This window comes from Papilio polytes, unplaced genomic scaffold (genome assembly GCF_000836215.1).
Source record: "Papilio polytes unplaced genomic scaffold, Ppol_1.0 DF820678.1, whole genome shotgun sequence".
Taxonomy (NCBI): domain Eukaryota; kingdom Metazoa; phylum Arthropoda; class Insecta; order Lepidoptera; family Papilionidae; genus Papilio; species Papilio polytes.
In genome coordinates, this window is record NW_013528526.1 from 974,146 (window position 1) to 987,130 (window position 12,985).

At 35.5% G+C, this 12,985-nt stretch overlaps 1 protein-coding gene across 1 annotated transcript in view; it reads right to left on the reverse strand.

Moving 5' to 3' along the window:
- Window positions 1-356: 356 nt before the first annotated feature.
- The window catches only part of LOC106110375 (PAX-interacting protein 1-like), a 32,090-nt gene continuing 19,461 nt past the window's right edge, over window positions 357-12,985 (reverse strand). Inside the window, exons 2-6 of the mRNA XM_013292194.1 lie at window positions 9,136-9,272; window positions 2,358-2,407; window positions 1,941-2,214; window positions 1,528-1,758; window positions 357-1,445 (exon numbers count right to left, since the gene is read on the reverse strand). Coding sequence (XP_013147648.1) covers window positions 420-1,445; window positions 1,528-1,758; window positions 1,941-2,214; window positions 2,358-2,407; window positions 9,136-9,272 — 1,718 coding nt within the window. The 3' untranslated portion in view covers window positions 357-419. The remainder of the gene's footprint in view (window positions 1,446-1,527; window positions 1,759-1,940; window positions 2,215-2,357; window positions 2,408-9,135; window positions 9,273-12,985) is intronic.

Here is a 12,985-nt window from a genome sequence, read left to right on the forward strand (position 1 = left end):
TAATAAATTCATTTGTTACGCCATTATCAAACAATTGAGTCCTGAACGCAAAATGAGAAGCCTTCAAACAACTAAGGTTGAAGTTATTGACTACAAAGATTTGAGACACAAATTCCCTCGAGGGCTTAAGGCGTTATAGAGAAGACTGACCCCTGTTTGTTATTGTAACTAAAACATTGTACTAATCAAATAAATATACACTTTATTTAATGTCCGATTCCACTGGCAAGACATAACTCAGTTCAATCTATACATTTTTTCGAAAAGAAACCCAGAAATGATAATTTTTAAATCACGTGAAAAAGACTTTAATGAGAAGTCAAACTGCTACATATATTTTTAAAATGAAAGACCAATAAATTACAAAATATTTTAATTATCTAGCGTTAATTCTAAAATTTCTGTACAATAGTCGTTATTTAAGGTGCTTCGTCAGATCTTAGAGGTAAGTATTGATTACGTTTGTTGTATACGCGTCGTTGAGGGATTTGTACCACTTCTGCTGAAGATCGGGACTGCGCTGCTTCACCCACATTCCCAACGGGTATCGGCGTCACAGAGTAACCTGCAGCTACTAACGCGTCAAATTCTTCTGGAGTATACGCTTTGTTATTCTTCGGTGGTGGCAACTGAGGGCGCTGGTATTCTAAAGCTCTGCCTTGTTCAATAGGATATTCAGAACTAGCCGATTGTTCCCTTTGAGTTTCTATCCTTACTGAAGGTCTCGCCACTTTCTTAGGTGCAGTGTTCTTGTGGACGTAAATCGTTGACAAAGGAGATTTAGTTGATTCAACAGCTCTTGCCTGTTCAAAAGATCTTAGAGCTAACGCAGAGAGATCGTATCTAGGTCTTTGCTCGTTCTGTCTGTATAACGGTCTAATGTAGTATTGTTCGTTTTGACCTTGGGGAACAGCTACACTTTCAAGACCGGATTGGTTGTAAATTTTAACTGTACGTGCCTTTTCGGGCTCAGGGAATCGTTTTAAATACGCCACTGGTCTTTCTACGTTAGAGAGCGCGATTCTAGGTTGTTCTTGTCTGACGGTCTGTATCGTCTGTCTTTGTGTGTCGACGAACCTGTATTGTTTTGGCTGAGCTACTTCTGCTTGTTGATACTGTGGTACGAAGACGTAGTTACCTTGAGATTGCGGCTGTAGGTTTTGCAGATTTGGAGCTGGGACTATCTTCAAACCTTGAGATTCTGGACGTTCGTACAATGGTTGGGATATCGCGGGCTGGGCGACTTGCAAGGGAATATAGCGTAGGGTTTGTCCAGTACGCTGTGACTGTAGGGGCCGGTACTGTAGCGCCGGCGCTTGAGATTGCACGTTGGTTGTTTCGATAAGATATTGCTGAGGGGCGGTTGAGGCTTGTGTTGGTACCACTTGTACCTTCGGACGCAATTTAGTTGGTTTTTTACTAGTTTTTGTTACGTATCTTTCAACCTGAAATACAAAAAAAATCAATAAATCGGCGTTTCATTAACATAATGATAACACAGTTTTATCAGCAAACGATTTATCTCACCTGCTGGTACTGTTGTCCAAGGGCCTGAGGTAGGATTTGCTGCGAGTAAATCTGCGGTCTATCGTCTTCCTGTCGCGCCTGGCTGAGCAGTGCCAGGAGTTCCTGGTCGAAGGGATGTGCTGTCGCGCTGCCACTGTCGCTCACCGAAAGCGCGGCTCCCACTGACGCTTCCCCACCGTTGGACGTGTAATGAGGGCGAGCGATAACGGTATGAGATGGTTGGAGTGACACCTGGAAGTAATATTATTTTTATTCGAGCAGGTTCTTAATGTAACTATTTTTGAATAGTTGTGAATGTCGGTGACTCAACAGGCAACATCTGTGATGGCTTACATACAAGTTTTAGAATGCATCCAAAACTGCCCTCGGGTTGCATTCTATTTAGCTTAGATTTTAATAAAGCAAGCATTCACCTGTCCTGCGAGTTGAGGGTCCAGGTAGTAGAAAGGTATATTCTGTTGTAAACTCTGCTGCAAATTATGCTGTAAGTTTTGCTGTAAATTCTGCTGTAAATTTTGCTGCAGATTTTGCTGTAAGTTCTGCTTGTGTTCCTGCTGCGGGTTGTATAACTGCTGCAGCTGTTGACTGCTGGCCAGCGGCGCCTTCCTCTCCGGCTGCAGCTCAAGCAGTTCCTGTGCGTTCAATGAGAACACTTGCCCGGGACGGTATTCTTCTGTTTGACCGCTTCTGGAAAATGAAACGTATAGTTTAATTATGGTTAAATTGAACGTGATAAAAACATAGTGTGTTTCAGTTAAGTTTGGAACATTTCATGCAAATGTGACTTAACTTTCAGTTTTAACAGTATATTTATAAAACTGTCTACTTACCCACTTGATTTATCTTCCTCCTGATTTTCTTGTACTGGTGCAACTTGTTCCTGAAACAAATATATGTCTTCAAATAACAATAATAATAAAAAACAGTAATTTCAATGTCGTCAACATTAATCAAGTAGCATAACAGTAGTTTTACAGTAATTGCCACCAGATGTCGCGTTACTAGCTCGGTGAAAGCGGTGATAGATCGGAACATTGTTCGTCCACGTTTAAACCAACCGACGATACCAAGAGTTCAACCAACCGACAAATTTATGCAATACTAGTGGACCCTCGGAAATCATACGGTACAGCATGCAATCAAATACAACACGAATTTAGTTAAGTATATGTCTAACTATGAAAGTAGTTTACTATTGAGTAATTCTAAGGATCCAGAAGGTGAAGAAACATTTTGACAAGAGTAATGTAGACAGAGGCTAATTATAATAGCAAATATATAAGTGTAATAAGGTAGACAGAGGAGATATAAAATTAATCACTATTGTTTGTCTAAGTAAGATAGATTAGTTTGATAAATGACGCATATGAAGTATCGAATTCAATTTGTATGAAGGCAAATGCCATACTTAATAGACAGGTATCGTAGTGACGAAACAAACACACAGCGAACGATTTTGAACTATCGATATTCGGTTTAAATAATTATCGAACTCAATTAAAATTATCATTTTCTTATTAACTAATTCACAGGACAATTCTAGTATTGATTATAGTGTAAAGAATTTAGAGATGACAGAAATAATAGCGAAATCCAATTCCATTACGTACGGCTAAACGTTTATTTACTCTCATTATTTGTTATGGTCATTATTAATATGAGAAAACAGTGTTTTTAAAAAAAAATCACCAGTTATTACTATAAATCTATCGATTTCAACTTCTACAAGAATAAAAATCGAAAATCGATAAGATTCATGACTGATTTTACACAACCCATACCTACTAAATTTGAAATGAATTGTCAAACTAATCTAAATTATTTAGACACACTATAATCACAGTTATCTAATAATGTATTATCATTTTATTAATAAGAGTAAAGATATTAATGACTTAGAGCGGGCGTACACCTTTGACTAAACTATCGCTCAACTGTGTGCGATTGTCGATTGTTTCTTAGCCAATTCAACAGTTTAGTTACACTAAAAATCGAGTAGTGAACGCACCTCCATACATACGAGTATAAGCTCATAGGAATCGAAGCGAGACTTGACAGTCGTGCGATAGTTTAGTTTCAGGTATGCGGACGCTTAATTAAGAAGATATAATTTAGTGTTAAAAAATATTTTATACTGCCTAGTTTTCACACCCGCTAAAAATAGCTATTTAACAACTGCTATAATTATAAAATAACAGTCCACTGCAACGCTATTCACATAACGTGTCATTATTCATTGCAATTCCTCGCGTAACATTCAGTTATTTTGCGACGTTAATAACGCTAGATTATGAAATGTAAGATGTTATTAAAACAGTATTAGGAGCGCAAACGACAAATGAAATTACTCAATTTTTGAATAACGCGGTCTCGGGTGAGATGAAAGAATTACCACATGTGACATTTCGATCATTACAACAGTGACATTTACACTGTCAGTGCTGTTATTTGCTTATAGCATGCACACACTTTTGAATATCACACAACTGTTTAGTCTTCCGTTAATTCTTATGATATTAAGAGCTATTGCCCACGACTTCGTACGCGTGGTATTAGAAAACATATAAACTATAAAAATTACAAAAAGCTACGTATTCCTCGGGAACCGGACATTTCTCGGGGATGAAGCTTATCCCATGTGTACTCCAGACTTTGTTTTATATCTGTGCCAAATTTCAATAAGATATGTTGTACCGTTGTAGAATGATCGAGTAAACATTAAAAAACTATATTAATGAATCCCACGGGAACCATAACTATTCCATGGATAAAAAGTAGCCTATGTGTTCTTCCAGACTATGCTCTAAACCTGTGGCAAATTTCATGGAGATCCGTTCAACCGTTTAGGCTACAAACGCTAACAAACATCCATCCATCCATCTAAACTTTCGCATTTATAACATTAGTAAGAAGTAAGATATGGAGGTGCGCACACTACTCGATTTTTAGTTGTGCAACTAAACAGTTGAATTGGCTGCGAAAAATTATAGTATTTTTTTTTTCGTTTTTCAACTGTTTTTTTTATATTAAGTCAAATATTGCAATCTAACGACAGTTTAAGGTGAAAGCAGACACTATAATAGTTGTAACAAGCGTTGACCTCTACACGTAATTACACTAAGAGTCAACAATTTTCTAAACAATAAAATACTATACAATTTAGTAAAACTAAATCCTAAATTCCTGTTTAATTGCATCATTTCAATTCTAAGCCGAAAATTAAACAAACGAGTTTTTTTATTTGTCTTATGAAAATAGTGAAATAACAAAAAATATATACGAAATAAAATTTCTACAGTTTTTCTATTCTTATAGATAAGCTCGAAATTGCTATAATAATATGAATGAGGAAGCAAAAATGGGTTCAGCAAGTCATTCATTCGATTACTAGTACGTTTATTTTGGTACAATCTGTTATTCAGGACAGTTCAATACCATTTAAGATTAACGGTCTCGGAAATAAAATGTTTCATATAAAACTATCTCCTAGTTTTATACCGAGATTAAGTTCGATGACCTTAAATACGTTATGACAATGGTTTTTTTAATATACGATCGTTATATTCACATTTTATCATATCATACTTACTAATTTTATTAGTCTTATTAGTATTATATTATTATATCATTTAATCACATAAATATTATAAATGCGAAAGTTACGATGGATGGATGTTTTTTTTTTTTGCGGCTTCTGCCGCTCTCGTCGCTCCCCTGACATATATTTCTCAGGGACCTGGGATGCGGGTGTTTTTATTTTCAAAAAAGTTTAAAATTGGTCTAAATCTAAATTTACAGGTATCTTATTTCTATATCACAGTTTTCTAGCCTAGTTTAAAATCAATAGGATGGATGTTTCTTAGAGTTTGTAGTCTAAACGGCTAAACGGATCTCGATGAAATTTGGCATGAATGTAGAGGATAATCTGGAAGACCACAAAGGCTACTTACTTTTATTTTTTTAATTCCGCGCGGACAGAGTCGCCGGCGAAAGCTAGTGTGTGATAAATGCGAGAGTTTAAATGGATGGTATGTTAGAGTTTGTAGCCTAAACTGCTAAACAGATGTCGATAAAATTTCTCAGTAAAGTGTAGTCTGGAAGAACTAGCTACTTGATTTTTTTAATTTCACGCACACGGAGTCGCGGGCGAACACTAGTTTAGTTATAAAACAGCTTAGTTTACTTCCTTGTAAATGATCTTTATTTAGTCGAAATAATTATTGAAATCAGTATAATAGTTTTTGAGTTTAATAGTTTAAAAACGCCTGGTAAAATTCTGGGAAACCGGCCATTAATGTTCCAAAATGACTCATAATATCTTTATCTTTGAATTGGTTGTGATGTAAATTGTATAAATAAATAAATTAGATATTAACGAATGTCTGTTATCGCCCATTTTGTAAGACATTAGGCAATTATTAAGTTATCTAAGAGACAAAATCTCGAATAGTTGCACAACATGGACTTAGAATATTCCGCGACAAGCCAAAGGGCCGATCGTGATGTTGCATTTAGGACATAGAAGTGAAAGGGCGTATTACAGACAAAGAATTTAATTCACTACCCACTTAAGAGTATAGCTCGGAAAACTGTCACTATAACCTATAACTTAACACATGCTGTGGCCTGTTTCGAACTAACTGCATTTTGAGCGTCAAATGACATTTCAACGAAATGGGTAGGTAATAAAAGTCCTCGTGCGTAGAAATTATTCACACTTGAAGTGAACTCTATATTTTCTAATAGCATTATCAATACAGCATATCCAATTATGTCCTTTTTAATGTAATTCCTAAAGCACGTGTGAAAGTAATTGTCTTTTATAAGAAAAAAATATTGTTTTCTCCGTTTAATATTGTTAGCTTTTAGACCTCATTACTGGTTTCCAATATTACTCGCTTAACACTCAATAATTCTAAATGAAATTTATTATACAACTAGCTGTTTCCATGCAGCTTCATCCGCATCGAATTCATCATCACAAGCTCACTATACGTCCCCATCGAGGGGCTCGGAGCCTACCCTATTAAGTGGTGACTAGGCCATAGTCAACCACGCTGGCAAATTACGGGTTGGTTGACTTCACACATATCTTTGAATTTCTTCGCCGATATGTGCAGGTTGCATCACGATGTTTTCCTTCACCGTAAGAACGTCAGGTAAATTATGTACATATGAAAATTCGAAAATCACATTGGTAGACGGCGGGATTCGAACCCAATACCTGTAGATTACAAGTCAAGTAATATTTACACATGTTAAATTCTTATTATTTACATATGTCACATTCTAAATTGCAAATTTCAAAATTACCGTTACAATAATAACTTTGCTTCCTTAATGTTGGCAGCATGTAGTTCATGGTCCCTTTCCCATATGAAGGTTATCTTTCATTTTACTTATATCCAAGTTTAATAGCGTAAAAATATATAGCCTAAAGCGTGTCGTAAGTGTTTTATTAAAGAATTATCTTACTTCATACTAATATTTTAAATGCGAAAGATTAGATGGATGGATGGATAGATGGATGTAGCTTGAACGGCTGAACGGATCTCCATGAAATTTGGCACAGGTTTAGAGCATAGTCTGAAAGAACACATACTTTTATCCCGGGAATAGTTACGGTTCCCGTGGGATTCATTAATTTAGTTTTTTAATGTTTACTTGATCATTCTGCAACGGTTCAACATATCTTATTGAAATTTGGCACAGATATAAAACAAAGTCTGGAGTACACATGGGATAAGCTTCATCCCCGAGAAATGTCCGGTTCCCGAGGATACGTAGCTATTTGTAATTTATATAGTTCGTATGTTTTCTAATACTACGCGGACGAAGTTGCGGGCAACGGCTCGTTCAAAAATATACTATGATTACTGACATCCTACACTACAAAGTAGTGTGTGTTTACCCTTTATTATATTAGAAATATATATAAAATAAATTAATATTGAAGACTAACATCTCTAATATTAAAAATGAATAATGAGTTCAGATAATGTTACTTGTCACATTTTAATATGCCGCCATTCAAACACTGTGGTTATAAGGAGAGATTAATATCAAACGTGGTACTTATGGCACATTAAGATGTTATATTACAATGTAATCATCATCAACAACTAAATTATTATAATTAGAACTTTTATGTGTTCATTACTTTACTAGCTTTCGCCAGCGACTCCGTCCGCGTGGATAAAAGAACAAAAGTCACTAGCCTATGTGTTCTTTCAGACTATCATCTACCTCAGATTTCATCCATCTAAACGTTCGCATTTACGAGTATAATATTAGTATGATTACACTGGTTTCTCAACCTTTTTTTTACCCAACCGTTTAATTTTGTTTATATAGACTCCCTTTCTTTACAAAAGTTACGTAAATATGGGCTCTTAAATTCAAGAAATAAATTCAATTGCATCTCCAAAATTGAATAACTCTTTGAAAGAATGAAACCAACAATAACGTCACGCACGTAACTCAGATAGGTACAAGCCATTAATTTCCATTTTTAATCTTTTTTCGAAGAAAACTAACATAAAACTCAAATTAAATCTGTAAGCGCACACCTTTGATTAAACTGTCACACAAAAGTTGTGCGATTGTCAATTGTTTCGCAACCCATTCAACTGTTTAGTTGCATAACTAGACATCGAGTAGTGTGCACCTCCATATCAAGAATCAAAGCGAGACAAAACAGTTGTGATATAGTTTACTCAAAGATGTACTTTATCTAAAAGATCCGTATACATTGAAGCTTGTTACAAAACTCAACGTCTAACAGTAAAACCAGGAAGCAATAAAATCCTGTTAGATGTCGGTATTTGAATTCAAAGAGCTCGGGATCTGAAGTCACTTATTATCGTGTAGTTAGGACTGAGTGACATTGAAAGACGAAAGGCGTGTATTTGAAATTTAAAGTACGACAACGGGACTGTCTCTCTTGGCTTGTATTTGATGTATAAACCATGACTTCTATCTAACGATGGATAAGATTTGATCCAAGAATAACATTTAATAAACAAGATAAATCGTATCAAACATTTTATTTTAAGTCTAAACCCCTTTCACACAAGAACAGAATGCACTTTACTATCAAAGCAGAATTTTTCTAACTGTATTCACTACTGGACTGCATTTATTAGCTCTTACTCCACCCTAACTCCCTCGTGTAAAACACGCAGTGCCATCGTCTTTTAATGCATCTTTAAGTGTCTATCTAACTGTGTTCACTTCATTATTTTGCTCTAACTCACTGTTATATGACACACAATGCCATCGCCATTTACTGCATCTTTATATTATTCCAAGTTAAGCAATCATTATGATATCACTAGTTTTCGTGTCCCGCTTGCGTTGAATTAAAAAAAAGAACTAAGCTTAAGCATTCTTCCAGATTATGTTTTATATTTTAGCACAGAAGTAAAACATAGTCTAGAAGAATACATAGGAGGAATAAATCCATCAAGATCCGTTCAGCTGTTTAGGCTACAAACTCTAAAAAACATGCATTTATAATATTAGGAGGATAAGATTAATTATGTTTTTTCGTATGACTGTGCAGCATCAAATGTAGCAGTAAACACGGTTACAATTGTCTAATATTACCTGTTTCCTCCCCGTTCTGTACTGGTCCTGGTTACCCTCTTGCGCCTGCCTCATGTCCTGAGACTCCATCTGCTCGAGATCTGTCATTTCATTCTTCTTCTCCACTTCCTCGGCCGCATACGCGCACAATATTACAGCTGTAACAATAATTACATCATTTAAAAACTATAAACATCTTATAGCCGGTTTCCCAGCTACTTTTAACTTTTAACCACTCGTTAATACTTTTGGTTCGACAACTAATATGCGTTTCTGAACTACGTGACATGAGTTTAACTCCTTTGAAGCTTTGTTTAGCCTAACACTAATAGACATTCAGAAACTCAGCATTAATGATAATAGCAACATTTTATTACCATCAACCTAAGTTAGGGGTGGCTATAGACAACCACAATAATATAACTACGTAATTTATAAACAAATATTTCAAGACTCTTAAAAAAAGCGTTTATTAATGAACAAAAGCTTTATAAAAACTTTGCGTGAAAACTTATTAAAATCCAACGCACGAGTGCTTTTGTGAATACGACAGTGAAATGCTTGCAGTTGACATATCCTGACTCACACAGCGCTACAGGGCTTTACAAAACCACGCGATCAATACTCATTTAAACCTAGATCATATTAAAGCGGTGCAGCGCTGCACAGATTTATTAGATACGAGAAAACCTTTCCCATTATAGAACTGCCAATTAAAGGCTGCATAATTAATTAGTTACGATTTTGTAAAACTAAAATTAATAGCAATCCTACTTCTTACTAATATTATAAATGTGAAAGTCTAGATGGATGGATGGATGGATGTTTGTTAGAGTTTGTAGCCTAAACGGCTTAACGGATTTCGATGAAATTTGGTATGGATGTAGAGGATAGTCTGGAAGAACACATAGGCTAAACACTTTTGTTTTTTTAATTCCACGCGGACGGAGTCGAGGGCGAAAGCTAGTAAATTATAATGTAGCCAAATGACATTTAAATTTGGAACAGCGTAATGATAACGCCACGCTTTAATTTAAAACACTGTTAGAGCACGCGCACGCCTTTGACTAAACTATCGCACAACTGTTAAGTCGCGCATTGATTCCTATGAGCTTATGAGCTGTAACTTCCATAAGTGCGCACATTACTAGATTTTTACGAGTAGTCGTACAAACAAACAGTTGAATTGGCTGTGAAATAATCGACAATCGCACCACAGTTACTAAAAATTTTGACGTCAGATATTAAGCGGCGCTTATAAAGCGAATTGTTCATGAATCGTTTCAGGTTCCGGCCGTTACTCTCTTTCTAAAACTAACTGTGGTAGAGCCCGCTTCAACATCTTCGCACAAATGGGCCGGCTCGCCCGGTGTAATACCATGAACACACAGAAAACAGGCGTGAAGTGGAAGCAATTCCGCGTTTCGTCTGATGAGTGTGGTGCCGGAGGCTTAATTTTAGTCTCTTTCCCTTTTTACCCTTTTCTTAAGAGGAAAGGATGGGGAGGAAAAGTGGATTTGACGGTGTTGGAGACGCATAGGAAGGAGAAATGTCTTTTTTTATGTGCGTCTCCTCCTCCGTCAATTAAAGGTAGGCAACGCATCTGCAATTGCAGATGTTTATGGACAGCGGTTGCTTTCCATTTCGGTAGATTCAGGCCGCTCGTTTGCCACCCTATATTATAAAAAAAAAACTTAATACCAAACCTACATATTGGGTTTATGTTTTATATCAAAGCGATAGTTTCATAATAAGTTTTCATCCTTGTGTAATCTAGTCTAATAAAGTGGTATAACTTAATGTGCTTTTTCAAAGCTTTTACAAGGAAGTGAAAAAGTGACGGATCATCAAGTAAAAGAGAAATCAAACTTGCATTAGCACTAACGATATCGGGTGATAAAGCCGGCCATACACGTTCAGTTACAACTGTAATCTTAACTGAACGATACAACTGTTTAGTTAAAACGAACGTGAGTAGGCAAAATTGTAAATTAATTTATACAAACATACGCCTGCAACTCCGTCCGCTAGGAATAAAAAAATACAAAAGTAAGTAGCCTATGTGTTCTTTCAAGACTATCCTCTACTTCTGTGCCAAGTTCATCAAAATCCGTTCAGCCGTATAGGTTACAAACACTTACAAACATCCATCCATCTAAACTTTCGCATTTATAATATGATTCCAATTATATAGGTGAAGTTTTTAAATCTATATCTTTATCTTTACTTATATTATAAAGAGAAAAGATTTGTATTTTTGTAATTTGTATGTATTGTAATAACTCAAAAACTACTGGGCCGATTTTAAAAATTCTTTCACAGTTAGAAAGATTTATCTGTGAAAAACATAGGCTATATTTTTTAATTACACGCAGGCGAAGTCGCGAGCAACAGCTAGTATTATGTAAGGATATACTTCGATTTATAAATAACTTATTTCTAAGTAAAGGCGGTCTACGATAAAGCTAGTCAATAAATACGGTCATAAAATCCTTTATTGAGTCTGTATCGAGCTTTTATTGACCCATCATTCCTTACTTTTCCTAGGATGTGCAATTACTGGGATTATAACATTTGTTATGAAGCAAATAATGTTACTTAGTATTAACTATAAATATGTGAATACACAGTTAAGGAATTTAATTCACTTCCCACTTAGAGTCAAATATCCACGACTGCATCTCGGGGGTATTATTGTTTATTCAATTATTAAAATATTATTACGTAAGGTAAAAAATAACATAATATTTAATCAACATTATTATTATTAGCAACTTGTTTCATATTAGCGAGTATAATAGAACAAAGATAAATGGATATTTGAAAAGCAACAGTTCAATACAACCCAGTTCCCACGTTCATTACAGCGGCACAATGAACGTTGTTCGACAAAAGTAGTACAAACGCGTAGAAAAGGCTTGCAAATTAACATTTCAACTCTCACAAAAAGAATTAAAACCATTCGGATATTGTTCACGACTGTACATGTGCATTAGATAAGGTATGCAGGAGAGTAATGAAAATTGGACGAACAAATCTTGAGCGTTGAACTAACGTCGAATTGGAGAACGTCGATGGCTCAGTGGTTCAAACACTTGACTTTTAATCTACAGGTCTCGGGCTTTAATCCTGCTATGCAGAAATGTAATATTCCGATTTTTCGAATTTAAAATATTATGAACATATTTACCCGACGTTCTAACGTCGAAAGTATCGTGTTGCCTGCACATATCGGCGAAGAAATTCAAAGAAGCGTGAAGTCAAAAACCCGCCCTTGTCCAACGTGGTTGACTATGGCTTAGTCACCCTAACTTCGGGTAGGCTCCTAGCCCCTCGGTGGGTACGTATAGTGAGCTGGTGACGGTAATAATCCTGATAATATTAGTATTGAAAACGGTTCTCCCATGCGGGAGGTATAGTATGCGTGGATAGGAAATATCTCGCACCACAGCTAACGAAACTGCCTTTAACGATGTCAACTCAAAGAAGCATTCGCGACATCAATTACGGTCACCGAGTACAGGCGCTGAGTTATGGTAATACAAAAATACACCTTATCTACTTACAATAAAGTTCAGATTATCTTTCTGTTGATATTAAATTAATTGCAATACGACTTTGATGTCTTAAATAAACTTTTTTTTATTTGAATGCTATTACAAAAGTTGAAATCTACATTTAATATTTGTTTTGTAAACTGAAATTTTCCACACTTAAACATCCTTACTATTCGATGACAAGAAACGTGGAAAATAGATCTTGTAAAACATTTGTTTTATGAAAAACAAAATACACTAAAAACAAAACAAAATGCACTAAAAACAAAACAAAATACACCAAAAACAAAATATTCTCAAAAAAACAGTACACT